Source organism: Oncorhynchus tshawytscha, linkage group LG24 (assembly GCF_018296145.1).
Source record: "Oncorhynchus tshawytscha isolate Ot180627B linkage group LG24, Otsh_v2.0, whole genome shotgun sequence".
NCBI lineage: Eukaryota > Metazoa > Chordata > Actinopteri > Salmoniformes > Salmonidae > Oncorhynchus > Oncorhynchus tshawytscha.
Window position 1 is genome coordinate 13,314,205 of NC_056452.1, and position 20,312 is coordinate 13,334,516.

The 20,312-nt window shown below is 42.0% G+C and overlaps 1 protein-coding gene across 4 annotated transcripts in view; it reads left to right on the forward strand.

Annotated features, from left to right (window-relative positions):
* Window positions 1-20,312, forward strand: part of kctd5b (potassium channel tetramerization domain containing 5b) — a 32,983-nt gene that overhangs the window by 10,461 nt on the left and 2,210 nt on the right. The window contains exons 2-7 of one of the 4 annotated variants that reach the window (XM_024386819.2): window positions 7,681-7,789; window positions 7,943-8,034; window positions 11,271-11,366; window positions 11,554-11,658; window positions 18,387-18,512; window positions 19,779-19,846. In XM_024386819.2, the coding sequence (XP_024242587.1) occupies window positions 7,681-7,789; window positions 7,943-8,034; window positions 11,271-11,366; window positions 11,554-11,658; window positions 18,387-18,512; window positions 19,779-19,823 (573 nt within the window). In that variant the 3' untranslated portion in view covers window positions 19,824-19,846. The remainder of the gene's footprint in view (window positions 1-7,680; window positions 7,790-7,942; window positions 8,035-11,270; window positions 11,367-11,553; window positions 11,659-18,386; window positions 18,513-19,778; window positions 19,847-20,312) is intronic. The other 3 variants (XM_024386821.2, XM_024386820.2, XM_024386822.2) reach the window with 3 other exon arrangements.

Genomic DNA, 20,312 nt, shown 5'->3' on the forward strand with positions numbered 1-20,312 from the left:
ATATTCCTGCTGGGCGCAGCCTTGACAGATCCCATTGGATGATGCAGCGCACTCTATGCAGATGAGCCTGTTATGTGCCATGTTTATAGGTTATAGCCTATTCGGACGGAATTAGTACAGCTGCGGCCGCTGAATACCCGGTACGGCGAGATTGTGGTTGTCAACAAAGCAGCATGACAGAAATGTAATGCTAGTTTTCGAACTACCGGTAGTTAATTTTGAAGAAATATAAAGTGATCTGTGCATTTGAACAACATCAATACACCTATTCAACTTTTGGTATGTCAAAAACCGAATGAACACTGCTGCACATGCTGCCACTGTTTTGAACAGGATAGATTATACTATTTAGAACGAGCAGACAGCTCACGAACGAACGAGAGCATTAGGGAGACCGCCACAAGCACGCAAATGCAAGTGAAAACTTTATCTAACTTAATGTTAAAAAGCAGGATGCGCTAACCAGTTAACGTTCATTCTGAAGTAACTTCATATTTCCGGGTTAGTTATGAGTTTAGAAAGTCTTGACATTGGCATGGGAGCTAACTATATAAGCTAGCTGCTTAACAAATTCTCTACTTCGCACAATTACTCTAGCTGGTTCATTAATTTGATCATGCTTTGATACACCTGCTTTTATGCTGTTATAGTCTGCACATGTTTGCCCTGTCACCTACAGTAGAACCTGACAAACCACATTAAAATTGCTCATGCTTTTTTTGTACTACTAGATCCGCGATGTGAAGGCTCTAGCTAGTCAATCCTTCGACTCTTGTTCTTTGTAGTTGTCTGGTTTCAGGTCCCAGGCTTCTATGATTTTTATTTATTTACAAGTTAATTACATTTTGCTTTAGCTTCATCTGATAGACCAGATCTAGTCACGTTTAGGTTCCCATCTTCAACCTACGGTCACGTGCGAGAGACTCTTTGGGAGGAGACTAGAGCGGAGCTCCAGAAGTTCTGACTGATTGTACCAGGACGGTCCACTTACTTTTTGCTGTTTGCTATGGGCAAGTTCCCCCTCGTAGCAAATGGCTGGCAATTTGCGCACGATCTGCACGGCCTTTGCGCCCACTGCGGCGGAGCTGCCGCGGCTGGCAGTCACTGAGGGTCAGTGTATTAATAGTAACCGAACAACATATTTTGCACAATATATTTTTGTAATAAGGAAAATGTGCGCATTGTACCGTACTTTTTTGTAATAAGGAAAATGTGCGCATTGTACCGTACTTTTGAGCATTTAAAACACAATCCATGAATTCTCCAAACTGCCACCTGTGTTTTTTTTAAAATTCGATTTGCACTTACGACAGCAGCTTGGAGTGGAGGTTTTTGTAACTGGGCGTGAAGATGTTTCAAGGTCATGTCTAGACGATAGATAATAGGCTACACTAATAACTCGTGCTTGGCTGCCAAGCAGCCTATATGTGTCCCCATAATATTTCAATTGTGGAATTGACATAATCATTATTTTAGCGATCCATGGTAGACTTTCGTCCTAATAAATAGATTTTTAGCTGCTGAACAGTATTTGCGTTTGAGACTGGATGAGGAAGTGAACTTGCCCTTTCCAAAACGTTTAGCTCAGTCGCTTTGCGATCTATTGCCTAGGAAATTAACAGCCAGGGTTTCATTAAATAAACTATAGGCACAATACTTTTAATTGCACATTTAGGCCTAATTAAACGGACATTTGTTCAATTTCAATTCACTGGCACAATGTACACATAGCAAAAATATAAACACAACATGTAAAGTGTTGATCCCATGTTTCATAAGCTGAAACAAAATATCACAGAAATGTTCCATGCCACAAAAATCGTATTTCTCTCATTCTCTTTAGTCCCTGTTAGTGAGCATTTTTCCTTTGCCAAGATATTCCATTCACCTGACAGTTGTGGCACATCAAGAATCTGAGTAAATTGCATGATCATTATACAGATGGGCCTTGTGCTGGGGGCAATAAAAGGCCACTCAAAATTGTGTATTGTTGTCACTTGACACAATTCCACAGATGTATCAAGTTTTGAGGGAGAGTGCATTTTGCATGCTGACTGCAGGAATGTCCACCACAGCTGTTGCCAGAGAATTTAATGTTAATTTCTCACAAATGTTGTTTAAGAGAATTTGGCAGTACATTCAATCAACCTCAAAACTGCAGATCACATGTAACCATGCCAGCCCAGGAGCTCCACATACGGCTTCTTAACCTGCAGGATTGTCTGAGACCAGCCAGCCGGACACCTGATGAAACTGGGTTTGCACAACAGAATAATTTCTGCACAAACTGTCAGAAACCATCTCAGGGAAGCTTATTGCGTGCTCCTCATCCTCACCAGGGCCTTGACCTGACTACAGTTCAGTGTCGTAACAGACTTCAGTGGGCAAATGCTCACCTTTGACAACTGGCACACTGGAGAAGTGTGCTCTTCACAGATAAATCCCAGTTTCAACTGTACTGGGCAGACCGCGTGTTGGTGAGCGATTTGCTGATGTCGACATTGTGAACAGAGTGCCCCGTGGTGGGGTTATGTTTGGGTAGGCATAAACTATGGACAAACACTTATTTCATTGATGGGAATTTGAATGCACAGACACCGTGACAAGATCCTGAGGCCCGTTGTCGTGCCATTCATCCACTGCTATCACCTCATGTTTCAGCATAATGCACAGCCCTGTGTCTCAAGGATCTGTACACAATTCCTGGAAGCTGAAAATGTCTCACTACTTCCATGGCCTGCATACTCACCAGACATGTCACCCATTGAGCATATTTGGGATACTCTGGACTGACGTGTACAACAGCATGTTCTCGCCAATATCCAGTGACTTCGCAGAGCCATTGAGGAGTGGGACAACATTCAACAGGTCACAATCAACAGCCTGAGCAACTCTATGCGAAGGAGATGTCTTGCTGCATGAGGCAAATGGTGGTCACACCAGATACGGACAGTTTAAAATATTTTTTTTATCCACGCCCCTACTTTATTTATCTGTGGCCAACCGATGCATATCTGTATTCCCAGTCATGTGAAATCAATAGATTAGGGCCTAATTAATTTTTAGTAAAATTGACTGATTTACCTTGTAACTCAGTAAAATCTTTGAAATTGTATGTTGCCGTTTTATATTTTTGTTCAGTGTAGAATAGTTTTGCCATACTCATTGATAGTCTAATCCTATACTTTTGGTGAATTTACGAGGCATTGTGAGAGTATATAGCCTGTCTGCCTGCCCCCTTCTCTCTCGCTGTCGCCTGCTCTTTCGCTTCGCTATGAAAGGTGAGTGCATGTTCAGTCTTCGGTCTGTTGCGTGTGGAGTAGTTTACGCTAGCCTACTCATTGATTAGCCTCCTACGTAATGATCTTGCGAAACTATTGTAAGCCAAGATATTGCGAGATACAGCTTTTGATTACCAATGCTCAGCTCTGATTGTCTGCCTGGTGGCCTACTTGTCTAGTTATGCCCTTCCCCTAAATGTATTTGCTGTGAAGGATGCAAGAGTTTGAGTAGTTGCCGTTGGCTACTTCCCGAGAACACTCTCCTCCGTTGCAAAAATGCTGATTCCTAGGAGCCGAGAAGTCTTCCCAGCGGAATCTATTATTGACACCCAGAATTGGGAGTCGACACCGGGAATCGACGGGCAAGGAGTCGAAGAATCAATTATTTTGGAGTCGACTCTCCACCACTACCTCCGCCTCAGCACTGTTTTGTCAGTTTAAAAAAAAAACGTCCGTGTGCGTTTCGTTTCTCGTAATGCTCCATCATATTCCATTGCACTCATCTACTAGCACCGTTAATCTCCATTACCACACATTCCCTTGGATTTACTGTTCTCAGTTCCTTTTAATATTTTCATTTGCTCATGCAAATCTCCTAATCTCTCAATAGCCTAAATCAGTGTGTTTTTGGGTGGTTTGCCCAAACGTGAACAGCTGATCATAAATGGAGCAGCCCAGCCCAATCCCCTGCCTAAGTGCAGATTGGGCTCTCAGGCTAATGCACTACATATCCCTGTCTGCCAGCAGCTTTGACTAATGGCTACCTTCAATATAAAAAGAGCTATTCCCATCAACCATAGTCAGCCCTATACCTAACACCTTTCAAAAAAATGTTTATACATGAATTCATTTTGCACATGGTGGAGTGCAAGGCCAGTTTTTTTTTTTTGGTCACTTCACATCCCTTCACTTGAACAGGATGCACTAAAGACTGATGGCTAATTCAAGTGCTCTATTTTTGGCGATGCAGTATTGTGTTTACCACCTCAGGAAATGAGTACCTTGGTCTTCAGTCACCTAGGCTGATGCGCTTCAGAAGGAGCTTTGCATTATTCATGTTGACTGGAGCCTGTTTTGCACATTGGGGTAAGCCAGGGAGAGAGTGTGTAGGTTGGTGTAGTACACTCGCATGCACAGTCACCACATCTAAGATTCTCCCAAATTCTTGTTTCCAGAGGGAACTGCATCTATATTTTAAGAGACTTCTTCCTGCTTTTATTTTTTTGGAATAGTATTAGATAATCACCTGACTTATGGGTCCTTTCTGCCACATATCTTAGTTGATTTTTGTGCACAGTTCTTGGCTAATTTAAAGTGCCGGTAGAACAAGTGTTTTATCAGCCAAGTATACTGGGTCAGACGTCAGGTAAGTTGTGGATGGTCCGCTATCTAATGACTTAAGGACCATAAGTTTACAGAACCTCATCACTTTTTCCTTTGTTAATGTGAGATCAGACTACTCATCTGAACCAAATGCAGGGCCACTCAAGTGACATTCCAGCTCTCCGGTTTTGAGAGCAACATCAATATTTCAAGAATTCCATTGCATAAAATTCTTGTTCCTTTCGCATCTAATTCTTTTCATATTCCTCTCTATTTTCCTGCTGAGAAGGCTTTCTCCACGTGGGTGAGATGTGCGGCCCGCATTTAGCGCTGGGTTCCCGCCTGAACACTGGGGGAGGGAGGCAGTGATAATATTTAACACTACCAGCTCCCTGCTCCTCCCCTGCTGCCTTCACACTGCCACGCTCTAAACACCATGCCACAAATCACCAGAACCAGTGACACGTCGGCACCACCGACGTGGCATTTGCAAAAATTGGCTAGGTATGGATGACTGTACATGCTATGGATGACTGTACATGCTATGGATGACTGTACATGCCATGGATGACTGTACATGCCTTGGTGGCCCGGCCACATGGTGATGGAACATTCCAGAAGTTAGCCAGCTCAGTCGGTCGCGTAATCGAGAAGCAGTAAGCTGTGTCTCGGTCTCCCTGTCGACTGATGGTTTCCGAGGCAGAGTAAATATTTTACGTTGTGCCTGTTTTCTCCTCCTCTACAAGAATATTCCCCACCCAGAGAGTGCTTTGGACAGGAGTGATTTTTTTTTATTCTCCCCCCCCCTTTGCCAGCCCAGCCATGATGGAACTCTTTAACGGCCTCTTATGAAGGGAAAGCTTTCAGGGGCTTCTAAAAGGAGTTGTTCATTTTAGAACTTGAGACATTAATCCATCATAAATTGTTCAGCTAAATGCGCACCGGCTGTGAGCCTAGTGAATGTGTGCCTTGAAAATGGTGGAGGAAGAAGCGGGGCGGGTGGGGAAACTGTTAAAAGGTCAGACTTCTTCGAAAATATGTACACGCACCGTACCAGTCAAGTTTGGACACACCAACTCATTCAAGGTTTTATTTTTTTATTTTTTTTACTCTTTTCTACATTATAGTTTTGATGTCTTCACTATTATTCTACAAAGTAACACATGGAATCATGTGTTAAACGAATCAAAATTATATTTGAGGTTCCTCAAAGTAGCCACCCTTTGCCTTGTTGACGGCTTTGCACACTCTTGACATGTGCGTATCACTAGGATAGGCCACTTGTTCAGCTCCGAGCTGACGCATCAACCAGAGACTGAAACGATGTACAGATATGGCAACACAGAGGCCTGCTTCTAAATCTAGGTGGCCTGTCCTTAAAACTGTTGTTGTTGCTGCACACAAAGTACAAACATGGCACAGTAATGTTTTCACTATGTACTTGCATCTGTTTAATTTAGCGGGACTTAAGTTTGTAAGTGTTTATTTTTTAGGTGCCGCTACACCAGAAAATGAGTCTTAACTGACCTATTTCTGTTCTCCTGTACTTTCCACCTGTAACTATGGTTAAATGAATGTGTGCAGAAGAATATTAAGGAACTGATACGCAGAGCATTTGGACTAGTTCATAATCCATGGGGGTCCAGTGGGGTATTTTTGCCGTGGAAAGGAGGTCAGTCAGCCACGAATCTTCAGGTTCAGCACCTTAGGGAATGCTCTGAGACAGTTTCTCATTATTGGAAAGACCTAATGGGTTTAACAACGTTTGATGGCAGTCTATCAATGGCGAAGGAAGAGGTGTGTGTTTGCCTAGCTTTGTTTGACCAAGGCCTGGAAAGTATGAAAATGAAGCGTGTGTTGTGTAAATTATGTTGGGACAGCTGCCAGCCCAATGCCTCAGCTAATTTGTCTAGATCGCTGAGGCCAAGTACTAAAAAGTATGCAAACTCGCACATCCTGTTGCATTAACGAGATTTGCGTTACATTTGTTTTGGGTTTCACCCCCCCCCCCCTTTGGTGAATGACATTCACTCACCATTTCCATTTAATTGTAACTTGAACTATCTCTTTTTTTCCCTGTTTTTGGGGGACTAGTGTTGACTGCAGATAGTTTGTCAGCAATCTCAATGACTTCTGTGTTTTTCAATGGAATGAAGAGGGTGGTTGTGTAATTTGTTCGGTCTTGTTTTGCATTGAAGATGATGTAGTCGTGTTTTCCCTCTTGGTCCCTTCTGTGGATTCAGTCTCCTGTTCCAAATTTCATTCTGTTCTGCTCTAATTGTTTCAACAACCCATTCCCCCAGGAGACAAAGATTTTTTTATATATATATTTTTTTTTAATCGCAGTACTTATCACTAGTGGGCATTCCTATAAGTACTGTGATTTAGAACATCCTGCCTTTATGTACATATCTACCTCAAATACATTGTACCCCTGCACAGTGTTATAGCATTTCACAGTAGTCTACTCCCATTATATTCTGCATATGTGAGAAATAAAATGTTAACCAGTGGAATTTAACATTTTATTTGTCACATATGCAGAATATAATGGGAGTAGACTACTGTGAAATGCTTACTTATGAGCCCATCTCAATGATGCAGTTTAAAAATAATGGTTACACTAGGAATAAAATACCAGAAAATAGCTATATCCAGGGAGTACCAGTATCATAACACTGTGCAGGGGTACAATGTATTTGAGGTAGATATGTACATAAAGGCAGGATGTTCTATTCACAGTACTTACTGGAATATGGGAATGCCCACTGGTTATGAGCTCAAGAGGATCAAAATCTGAGTGCTTCTGGGAATAAAGGCTAGAAGTGATAGTTGACGGCTGTGTGTGTGTGTGTGTGACTCCTCAACACTTGCAGGGATTATGAGCCCAGTAGCTTCCTCCATCATTCATATGGGCTTATGTTGGGGTTTCTGTTTCCTGATATATGCAGTGTGGTTTTGTGTGTTCTAACTTTTGTCCAGTGGTTTTCCTCTCTTCACTCAACTCAGTGGTCTTAGTCCGACAATGGTGAACTGTAAATCTTGACTAATTATTTTCTATCTGTTCCATTTACAGGATGACACTGGTGCCTATCTCATAGACAGAGACCCCACATACTTTGGGCCGGTACTGAACTACTTGAGGCATGGCAAGCTGGTGCTCAACAGGGAGCTGGCAGAAGAAGGTAAGACTAGACATATGAGATGAATGTTGCTACTAATGTGCACAGTGAAGCTGTTGGTTTCCAACGTCAGCTCTTAAGTATCCTCTGTTGCAGTCTGTTTTTATTATGTTGCTCATTCCTGCCAGAATGGATTCTTAATGTGTGTTTTTGAAGGTGTCCTGGAGGAAGCCGAATTCTACAATATCACATCATTAATAAAGCTCCTCAAGGACAAGATCAGGGAACGAGACTGCAAAACATCACAGGTAGGTGAACTTCCCAATCGCACGCTATTGATTTTTGTATTTCTTCAAAACTCTTATCCCTTCTGTAAGGATACGTATCTTTTGACCAATGGTTAAAATAAACTCAGCAAAAAAAGAAACGTCCTCACTGCCAACTGAGTTTTATTTTCAGCAAACTTAACGTGTAAATATTTATGAACATAAGATTCAACAACGAGATGTAAACTAAACAAGTTCCACAGACGTGTGACTAACAGACATTTAATAATGTGTCCCTGAACAAAGGGGGGGTCAAAAGTAAGTCAGTATCTGGTGTGGCCACCAGCTGCATTAAGTACTGCAGTGCATCTCCTCTTCAGAGACCCTGCACCAGATTTGCCAGTTCTTGCTGTGAGATGTTACCCCACTCTTCTACCAAGGCACCTGCAAGTTCACAGACATTTCTGGGGGGAATGGCCCTAGCCCTCACCCTCCGATCCAACAGGTCCCAGACGTGCTCAATGGGATTGAGATCTGGGCTCTTCGCTGGCCATGACAGAACACTGACATTCCTGTTTTGCAGGAAATCACGCACAGAGTGAGCAGGAAGGCTGGTGGCATTGTCATGCTGGAGGGTCATGTCAGGATGAGCCTGCTGGAAGGGTACCACATGAGGGAGGAGGATGTCTTCCCTGTAAAGCACAGCGTTGAGATTGCCTGCAATGACAACAAGCTCAGTCCGATGATACTGTGACACACCGCCCCAGACCATGATGGACCCGCCACCTCCAAATCCATCCCGCTCCAGAGTGCAGGCCTCGGTGTAATGCTCATTCCTTTTGACGATAAATGCGAATCCGACCATCACCCCTGGTGAGAGAGAACTGCGACTCGTCAGAGAAGAGCACTTTTTGCCAGTCCTGTCTGATCCAGCGATGGGGGGGGTTTGTGCCCATAGGCAACGTTATTGCCGGTGATGTCTAGTGAGGACCTGCCTTACAACATGCCTACAAGCCCTCAGTCCAGCCTCTCTCAGCCTATTGCGGACAGTCTGAGCATTGATGGAGGGATTGTGGGTTCCTGATGTAACTCGGACAGTTGTTGTTGCCATCATGTACCTGTCCCGCAGGTGTGATGTTCGGATGTACTGATCCTGTGCAGGTGCTGTTACACGTGGTCTGCCACTGCGAGGACGATCAGCTGTCCGCCCTGTCTCCCTGTAGCGCTGTCTTAAGCGTCTCACAGAACGGACGTTGCAATTTATTGCCCTGGTCACAGCTGCAGTCCTTATGCCTCCTTGCAGCATGCCTAAGGCACGTTCACGCAGATGAGCAGGGACCCTGGGCATCTTTTGGTGTTTTTCAGAATCAGTAGAAAGGCGTCTTTAGTGTCCTAAGTTTTCATAACTGTGACCTTAATTGCCTACCGTCTATAAGCGCTTAGTGTCTTAACGACCGTTCCATGGGTGCATGTTCATTAATTGTTTCTGGTTCATTGAACAAGCATGGGAAACAGTGTGTAAACCCTTTACAGTGAAGATCTGTGAAGTTATTTGGATTTTTTACGAATTATCTTTGAAAGACAGGGTCCTGAAAAAGGGACCTTTTATTTTTTGCTGATTTTGTTAATTATGTAGATAACCAGTGGTCCAAACCTCATGTCTATCATAATCCATTCAAAAGTTATTGGTGTGTGTACCCTTTTGTAGGATGGGCAGAATTAGGGTGACTAAATCAACAGAGGCCAGAGGGAAAAAAGTTGTCAAGTTTTACGTTGCATTAGTTAGGCTATATTAGAGGTCGACCGATTAATCGGAATGGCCGATTAATTAGGGCCGATTTCAAGTTTTCATAATCGGAAATCAATATTCTTGGGCGCCGAGTTCCGATTTTTTTGGGGGAAAAAATTAAACATTTTTTTTATACCTTTTTATTTAACTAGGCAAGTCCGTTAAAAGAACACATTCTTATTTTCAATGATGGCCTAGGAACGGTGGGTTAACTGCCTTGTTCAGGGGCAGAACGACAGATTTTCACCTTGTCAGCTCAGGGGTTTCAATCTTGCAACTGCACAGTTAACTAGTCCAACGGTCTAACCATTGCACTCCACGAGTAGCCTGCCTGTTACGCGAATGCAGTAGAAGCCAAGGTAAATTGCTAGTTAGAATTAAACTTATCTTATAAAAAAACAATCAATGATAATCACTAGTTATAACTACTAATCCAGTTTAGCAGGCAATATTAACCAGGTGAAATTGTGTCATTTGTCTTGCGTTCATTGCACGCAGAGTCAGGGTATATGCAAGTTTGGGCAGCCTGGCTCATTGCGAACTAATTTGCCATAATTTTACGTAATTATGACATAACATTGAAGGTTGTGCAATGTAACAATAATATTTAGACTTATGGATGCCACCCGTTAGATAAAATACAGAACGGTTCCGTATTTCACTGAAATAATAAATGTTTTGTTTTCGAAATGATAGTTTCCGGATTCGATCATATTAATGACCAAAGGCTCTTATTTCTGTGTGTTATATTATAATTAAGTCTATGATTTGATAGAGCAGTCTGTCTGAGCAATGGTTGGCAGAAGCAGGCTCGTAAGCATTCATCCAAACAACATTTTAGTGCGTTTTGCCAGCAGCTCTTCACAAGCACAGTGCTGTTTATGACTTCAAGCCTATCAGCCTAATGGCTGGTGTAACTGATGTGAAATGGCTAGCTAGTTAGCGGGGTGCGCACTAATAGTGTTTCAAATGTCACTCGCTCTGAGACTTGGAGTAGTTGTTCCCCTTGCTCTGCAAGGGTAACGCTTCTTCGAGTGTGGCTGTTGTCGATGTGTTCCTGGTTCTAGCCCAGGTAGGGGCGAGGAGAGGGACGGAAGCTATACTGTTACACTGGCAATACTATAGAGCCTATAAGAACATCCAATAGTCAAAGGTATATGAAATATAACTGGTATAGAGAGAAATAGTCCTACAACCTAAAACTTCTTACCTGGGAATATTGAAGACTCATGTTAAAAGGAACCACCAACTTTCATATGTACTGAGCAAGGAACTCAAACGTTCAATCATTATTTATTTGAGGCTAAATAGATTTTTATTGTATTATATTAAGTTAAAATAAGTGTTCATTCAGTATGAACCCCCCCCCCTTTGGGATTGCTGGCCTTTGGCTGCGAGTGCACTGTTAATCAATGCACCTGCTCCATCGTGTGTGTAGCCAGAATTCACTCAACTCGAATACCCTCTCGTCTCCCTGCTCTCTCCCCAGGCTCCAGTGAAACATGTGTACCGGGTGCTGCAGTGCCAGGAGGAGGAGCTCACCCAGATGGTGTCCACCATGTCTGACGGCTGGAAGTTTGAGCAGGTAACGCTGCCCCTCACCACGAGGAGCCAAATGTCCTCCTTTTATTTGTACTTCCCTCGACCCATAATCCTGAACGCCCAAACAATCCAATTCATGAATTGGAAATTAACATTAAAAAAACTGTTACATTTTCTGTGTCTTATACGTGATCCGGGCATCCCTCTGTGCTCTGATTTGGTTGTTGCAGCTTGTCAGTATAGGTTACGGGCGGGCCCAGCAGTCAGAGTTTCTGCTGATTGTGTCAAGGGAGGTGAAGGGGGAGGAGTCTACTTTCCCAAGCCACAGCGGAGAGGTGTGTCCCACAATGTTCCGTCCACGGGCTGGTCACTGCATGTCCCCTATGTACCCATTCACAACCCTTTTGGCCTCTGTCCCAACTCTATGAACAGTAGGCAGCCATTTTGAGTTGATTTCAATTTTAAGATGTGTACTGTTCAACAAAGGACCCAAGTGAACACAGCACCCTTTCTATGTCTGTTTGATTATCCCCTCCCCCTTTACAATTTTGTTTTCAGTTTGTTGGTGATATGCAGGTTGTTCCACAAAGATCTATTGCTATTTTTATACCATATTCCCACACAATGTCTATTTTAAAAGCCTGTTACATTATATGAACTGCCCTTTTTAATATAGACCACATCGAGAATTTATTCAAATCAGTTTTTTATATGAAAAAAGGCTTGCTAAAGTGCAAAAATTCAACCCTGTGTCACTTCTAGGATGATTTTTATCCCACTTAATCCCCAAAATAAAGCCCTAGTTATTTTGTTGCTTTGACAGTCATTTCTGAAGATTATTTTATTTCATGTGATTAGTGATTCATTTACGTCTGTCCCTCATTTTAAGGTCAACCCTGTTACGTGAACTGAACTTTATTTTTAAAATGGTGAAACTATTCCTAAAAAAAAAAAGATCTAACGTTTGAACATCTAATAGTCAAATCCTACTGTAAAAGCAGGTGAGCTGGTTCTACTCTTTGGACATTTTCCAGTGTTTTGTGGTGGAAAACTGAGCAGGTTGAGAGAAACGCGTCAACCCTGTGACTCATAAATAGGCAGGCTAGAAATGTTTCAATTGCCACCCCCTGTTGCACACAACAAGCTGCCATTCCCCCTGTCACAAAGGGATGTATGGCTGATTTTAAGAAGAAATCGTCAACCCTGTTTATTCTTTTAACCCATGCTAGTTGATGAGAGAAGGAAGTGATTGAAGCCTGATTAGGCTATTCACCTTTTGTAGCCAGGGAGAAGCAGTCGCTAAATATAAATCACACTTTTCCAAATTATTCAACAAACTGCATAGAATCTGAAAGATTGATTTATTAACATGAGGAAAATTATATACATTTTTTACATTTCATTTAAACGCTGACATTTGTGCAGTTAGCATTCCCATAGACTCAACATGGATGGTTAGCTAGATAGCGTATTTAAACTATATAATGGTCGTTATCCTCACAGGCTTTCCCTTTTCACTCGAAGAGCAATACTTGAAAGGATGACTATGTTAGACACGAATACCATTGACAAAAGACAGACACAATAGATTGACAAAAACAAACTCTTACCCAATGTAAACGTCGCACATGAGTTCCCCTTGGGGATAGATCCAGAATCTCCTCATTGCCGCCCATCAAAATTAGCCTACATTTAGGTTGTTTATGCATTTCACTATGTTGAGGTAAAAATCTGAGTATAATGCTTGTGTGAATGTCAACCCCAAAACTTGTTCATGTCATCGTCATCATCAACTGCATTACACTCAAACTAATTCAACTACCACCACCAATTTTTCTATGTCGCTAGCTTTTGCTACCAGCTTATACAAAACGGGAGTTAGTATTTAGCAGAGATTATTATTATTATTATTATTTTTTAATAAACCCGAAAAGGACGACTTCTAAATATTATGTAGGGAAAACAGCCAAATATATCCTAATCGGATTTTACTAACCACACTGTGGGCCTGTTAGAACACACAAATCGTGATGGACTTGACTGTTTTTGATTGGACACCAATGATGGCGTCCTTCTTCTAGCCACGACGGTCTGCGATCCATTGATCTCTTTACTGCATGTGTGTCGAGAGGGTTTTCTGTAGATAACATTAGGTCGTTTTCGATCTCTTTGTGCCACACAACTAACTAGCTAACATCCATGTTTTAGCATGTCATTGCTGTCTGATGAAAACCTCCGTAAGTACATGTTTTGCCAATTGTAATTATATTACATGTAGGTAGTAACTCACATCAATGTACCCTGAATATTTCAGAACATTCTAGGACCTGGAAAATATATTCCAAATAGCTTCTTGAAATTGTAGGTTTGTTAATGGTCAAATATTGCATTTATTTTCTTAAGTGTCTAGAAGATGAGAGGTTTTCATCAGACTGCGACAATATGGGAATGCTAATGTTGGCATTTTTTCGCCATTAAAAATAAACGTTTTTATTTCAAGAAAGAGAATTAACTTCTTTCAGATTCAGTGCACTTCATTAAACAATTTTGACCAATGTATTTTATATTTAGCTCCTCCCTGGATTTGCTGTGTCAATGGGTCTCAAGTTGGAAGACAATGGCAACAAACTGACTGCGCCTTTGTTGCCAGGCTAAATAATGTGGATAGAAAGTCAATTGACCCCAAAGTGTCAAAATAATCAATTTTGTGACATTTTTTAGCCTTCTAAAATGTTTGGACTTTGTCAAGCAATTAGTAACTGACAAAAAAAACACAACTTACCATGATTTCCAGGAGGAAGGAAAAGTAATATTTTGTATACTAAACAGAAAATGTTGACTCAATAGGGCGCTTTGATACAAGCACCATATTTGGCACAGAGGTAGATGTACTACATGTACCCTGAAGAGATATGGAGCCATCCAGATTTGGCCTTTTAGGGGGTTTGGCAGCCACTAAAACAAATATAACTCAAACATTTTAATACATATTTAGCTTCCGTTCACTCAACTTGGTGTAGAAAACATTGATCTTTCGAATGCAAAATTGGCACTAAATGTCTGTCTCCAGAGTGGCCATCTTTGTTTTCACATATAGTCCTCTATCCACACCAGGGGTTGGAACCGGTTCAAGGAACAACAAAGTGCCTATGCAAAGCCCTCACTCTGTCACTCAAACTTATTCCAGCGTCTGCCTGCCAGCTAAAAATGTGTAGGCTACCTGCCCCTCCCCTCAAAGTATAGCCTACTGTAGCCTACTGATGTTACAAGTGTGTTTCAGAAATTAGGGGGGGGGTTTATTAGAGAATAATGGATTAACCTTTTCAATGCTAGGTAAGGATACTATAGTTAATTCAGTGGATGTATTAACTACAGAAAGGTAAGATGTTTTTATTTTAATTCTGGTGCCGCGCTGCACACAGATGCATGTTAGCTCGCTAGCCAGCTCTGGTCCAGTCTCAGAAGTCTCTGGTCCAGACATTCAAAGTTTCTCAATAGAAGCCGCTCCTCCGTAGGTATAATTCTGTTGGCCTAATTCAGATTATGCATGTCATAACAACAAGATGCCCAGTAATTCAAGCCGCCTCCATCCTCTCCCTACCCGCATAATTGTCACGTCTCGCGCCCTACACTTGTCGGTCCAATGCATGAAAATAGCTTGCCCGCTCCATAGCAAGCTGCTCTATCTGCGCTGATTGGTGACGTCATTTAGTGTTGAGCTAAATGTAAATTTGGGGTTTTAAAAAGGAACAAAGGAACCATATAAACCATAATGGGTATTTTTTTCTGGTTTTTTTTTCTAAACCGGTTCAGAACTTTATTTTGCTAGTCAGAACAGTGGAATGGAACTAATAGAGTAATGGTTCTGTTTAGAACGAAACGATTCACACTGCCCTTGCCTTTTTGAATGAGCACTCTGCTCTCTTGCCAGTTCACTTAAACAATTGTGGTCAGAGTACTCTTACATTCACATTGCTGTGTTTAGAAATGAACCAAGCTCATCTTCCAATATCGACTCAATCCACTATGGGTAAATGTTTAGGACAAAGCCATACCATCAGAACCGGTTGGAAGATAATAGATTTTAGTTAATCAAAGACCATTCTAATCAAAATATTATTATATTTAATGTAAATATGACTGGTAACAGGGTAAATGGCAGAATATTAACTGCAGATTGAATGCTGTATTTGAAAATTGTATATGCAATGTAGGATACTGCCCCTTTTTAAGAGCTTGTGTTGATTTTGTAATCTAGTTGTGTGGTTTTCATCAAATGTTACTTTATTCAAGCCCCACAATCGAATAAACAAACTTTTAAAAAATGTTTAAATCTAAACATTGTTTAACTACATACATATTTTGTAATCCTTAAATTGCTGCCTAATGTCCAAGAACGGCACGCATGTTTTCCTCCACCAACCTGCACATCTTCTCTCGTTTGTGGCACCAACGTGAGGGGTTATAGCAGGGTAAACGGTGTTGCAGTAGCCTACTACATGGTGTGGTAACAATGACAAGCGAGCCTGGAGAGCTTTGGGTAAAAAAGCGAACCGGACCGTGGTCTTCAAACCAACCGAACTCAGACCACCTCTCGAGATGGATTCAGTTTGGCTCGCTCCAAGGGGCTCTTTTGAGGGATATGAATTATTTTGGAGCGTTCGCATTGCACCAAACTTTAACCCAAACCGAGTTCACCAACAATTTCTGAAAGGGACCAAGTGTAAAATAAAACAGGTCGTACCACCATGTCCTATTTAGCTCAATCTCATATTTCTCAGCCTCTGAGTATCTTTGAATGAATAACAGAAAATGTTTATGAAAAGTTGCTGTGAATGAAATTGAGCAGAAAAATAACTGTTCAAAACACAAACATAAAACATCAAATTTGACTAAATGTGTAATGTTCAAATGTATGCTTGTTTTGGGGAATTAAAACCAGTCACTGCTTGACAGTCTGTTTTGACTCCGAGTTGGTAATTGCAATGACCCAATTCAGCGCTTTTAGGGTTTTGGTTTTAGGGGGTTTGTGTGCAGGCTATAAGTGTGTGTGGATAAACTCTGAATCTCCCCTGGCCCCACTATCCCTTTGGGGGGGTAAGAACGAACACTGGATCTCCCTCGGAGCAGGAATCTCACTAATCTTCTTATAGGGTTCCCGATGGGAAGCCCCTTAAAACACTTCGACCTTTAGCTTAAGGCTCAGCAGCAGTGAGTCCTGCGATCTGGGCATACGCACTCCGCTAACCTATTGCACTACTTTCAGAGCCACCCAGTCCTGGTTTGTGTTCATTGGGGAAAGTTTTGCAACATCAACAAAAATATTATTATTATTCAGATTGAAACTTGAAGGTATGGTACAGTACCTGCTAACTTTAACGTTTAGCATTGATTATAGAGTAGCCTAATACTTTTGCCTCCTGTGTGAGACGTCTCTTGGCACCAACAGGGCTCATGCAGAAGTGACTAATGAGTCTGTATGTTGAGACATACACACCTACAGAGTACACTGTTAAGTTCTCATACACTACATGACAAAAAGTATATGGACACCTGCTCGTCAAACATCTCATTCCAAACTCATGGGCATCAATAGTTGGTCCCCCCCTTTTAATGCGTACAAGAGCCTCCCACTCTTCTGCGAAGGTGTTCCACTAGATTTTGGAACATTGCTGCAGGAACTTGCTTCCATTCAGCCACAAGCATTAGTGAGGTCGGGCACTGATGTTGGCCATTTAGGTCTGGCTCGCAGTCGGCGTTCCAATTAATCCCAAAGGTGTTTGATGGGTTTGAGGTCAGGGCTCTGTGCAGGTTAGTGAAGTTCTAACACACCGATCTTGACAAACCATTTCTGTATGGTCCTCACTTTATGCAAGGGGGTATTGTCATGCTGAACCAGGAAAGGGCCTTCCCCAAACTGTTGCCACTAAGTTGGAAGCACAGAATCGTCTAGAATGTCATTGTATTCTGTTGCTTTAAGATTATCCTCCACTGGAACGAAGGGGCCTAGCCCGAATCATGAATAACAGCCCCAGACCATTAGTCCTCCTCCACCAGATTTTACAGTTTGCACTATGCATTCAGGCAGTTAGCGTTCTTCTGGCATCAGCCAAACCCAGATGGTCACTCCAGAGAACATGTTTCCACTGCTCCAGAGTCCAATTGTGGCAAGCTTTACACCACTCCAGCCAATGCTTGGCATTGCACGTGGTGATCTTAGGCTTGTGTGACGCTGCTTGGCTATGGAAACCCAATTCCTGAAGCCTGCGACGAACAGTTCTTGTGCTGACGTTGCAACTCGGTAGTGAGTGTTGCAACTGAAGACAGATGATTTTCACGCGCTTCAGCACTCGGCGGTCCCTTTCTGTGAGCCTGTGGGGCCTTCCACTTGTTGCTTCTCAACAATAACAGCACTTACAGTTGACTGGGGTAGACTTGTTGGAAAGGTGGCATCCAATGACGGTGCTACTTTGAAAATTACAGCTCTTCAGTAAGGCCATTCTACTGCTAATGTTAATCTATGGAGATTGCATGGCTGTGTGCTCGATTTAATACACCTGCCAGCAACAGGTGTGGCTAAAACTGCTGAATCCACACATTTTTTTGAGGGGGTGTCCACATACTTTTGTGTGTGTATATAGTGTATGTGCGCACGCTGACTGGTTGAACACTAAAGTTAAAAGCATTCGACTGAGTGGAGGAACATTTTTGTGTTTGTCTGACCTTGTCAAATATGTATTTGCATGACATCGTATCACCTCACCGTCTGCATGTTTGTTTAATGTCCTGGTATCCCTGTGTTTTGTGTCCGTTTAAAAAGGAACTAACATCTTAAGGAAGCAAATTTGACCCCTCACCCCCACACACACATTAATTACTTTCTACATATTTGGAGTCTGTAGCCAACTCATCTTTTGTGTTCTGATCTGTTTCTGTCTCTGTCTCATGTATGTTCTACGTATTCGCTAATGCTTTTAATTTCTGTTCAAACTCTTCACATCTACACTGTAATCCTCTTTTCTCTCTCTCTGAAGCTAACTCTCTTTCTCTCCCCCCCCCCCAGCTGGTCAGCATTGGATCCTCTTATAACTACGGAAACGAGGACCAATCTGAGTTCCTGTGTGTCGTCTCCAAGGAGCTGCACAACCAATCATATGGCCCAAACAGTGAGCCCAGTGAGAAAGCCAAGGTGAGCCCCATCCTAAGATGTGTGTACACTGAAAGTAAGCCCAATGACAAGCTTGTCTGAATGGTGGATTGTTCTAATGTCTAAATGCAACACATTTACTAACTATCCCCAGTTTACTGATGTTTACCTTCATAGAAGAGTCCATTTTGAAGCAGATAGGCTTTGACTGCTGCACAGAGTAATTAGTTGATGAATTTGGTATTTTCTGAAAAGTATATTTTTTTTAAAATGGTAATTGACTTTGGTTAGTGTTAATTTACTGAGAATTACCCTTCAATCAATCTATACAAATAAATTTAATAGCATTACAAATGAACTGTCAACTATTTTGTATCTAAAATCAAAAGGACAGTACGGTCATTTAGTGTACAGTTATTAGTCAGACCACACGCAGGCCTAAATCCATTAATCCAGCTTTACAAGATTGAAGTTGTTAGATTTGACCTTACACCGGAAAAACTGAAACATTTGAATCCACATTAGAAGGTTAAGAGCATAGCCTTGAGGATTATTGGGACTATTAGTGGAGAATGTCATTCTTTCTGAGGGCTTTGGGAGCAGAGCAGCAGGCCTAGCAGTGGGAATTACTAGTCCCATCTGCTGGTTCCCATGTGGGCCCAGTCCTCCGGGGCCTGCTTCACACTCTAGCTAGTCCCAGACTTGGTAATTCTATTGAATTATTGCTAATAGGCTGACATTAAGTCTTGTATTCTGTCAGTGGTTTTAGAAGTCACATGGATGTAGTCTAGTTACAACCAGTTTTAGATTTATTTTCCTATTGATAGGAATTTCAGTACATTTCCACCACAGAGGTTTTTCGCTTGAGTTCTAAACAGACTTGGATACACCTATTACAGTACGTCTGTATACTAAATGGACTAAGGTGCAAAGCAATCACAAAGGACATCTTGAGAGGGGGGGGGGCTCGGATCGATTGCAAGTGAGTCTTAGTAGATATGAAAGGTAGTCTATCCTCTGACCCTTCAATGTACCTCTGTTGTGATCGTGTCTTGAACCTGAAATGTGAGTGAACCCCTTTTGAGAATCAAGTCCCAATAAGTTGTAGTAATAGTTTGTGATACATCCCCTGTTTGAGTCTTCATTTGACTGATGTTGGTTTGAAGGTAAATGTTTTGTAACATTTACGCAACCTTGTTGTTTTATACCCCACTTTACCCCTGACATTTTCTCCTTTCATTTTCATTCTTGTAAGACTTGCCTGTCTTGTCTTTTTCCTGTCCCATTTGCATGCTGCATGTTGCTCAGAGCGAGGACGAAGAGACGGATTATGAAATGAATGACTCTGATTAGGGTTGAGCACTTATGACTCAACGGTGAGCGCTCAGCTGCCCTCCATTCCTTCGACTCCCTCCATCTTACCTTTCCACGACTCCCCCATGTGTCTTTGCCCTGGTGCTTGCAACCCTGATCAATAAGCTGATTATGTCTGGGCGTTTAGTCCTGTAAGGCATTCAACCACTTCATAAGTCTTTCAAACGCTGTCTCTCTAGAACTGAGGTTGGCTGCAATTGTCATTTACTTTTTTAGCAATGAGCATATCTTTGCTTTGTATTGCTGGCATGGAAACCAAGTGCATGCATTCTTAGAAACCCCCTCATCCTATCCTCCCCCTCGTGTGTGTGTGTGTGTGTGGCACCTACATGTACTCGTTTGCTTGGATCATTGTGTGTGGGAAGGAAAGAGTTCAAATCATGTCGACTTTTGTTTTGGATTCTCAATGAAAATTAAACAAAGATGCATCTCAAAAAAATAGTACAATAAATTGATATTTAGATTTAG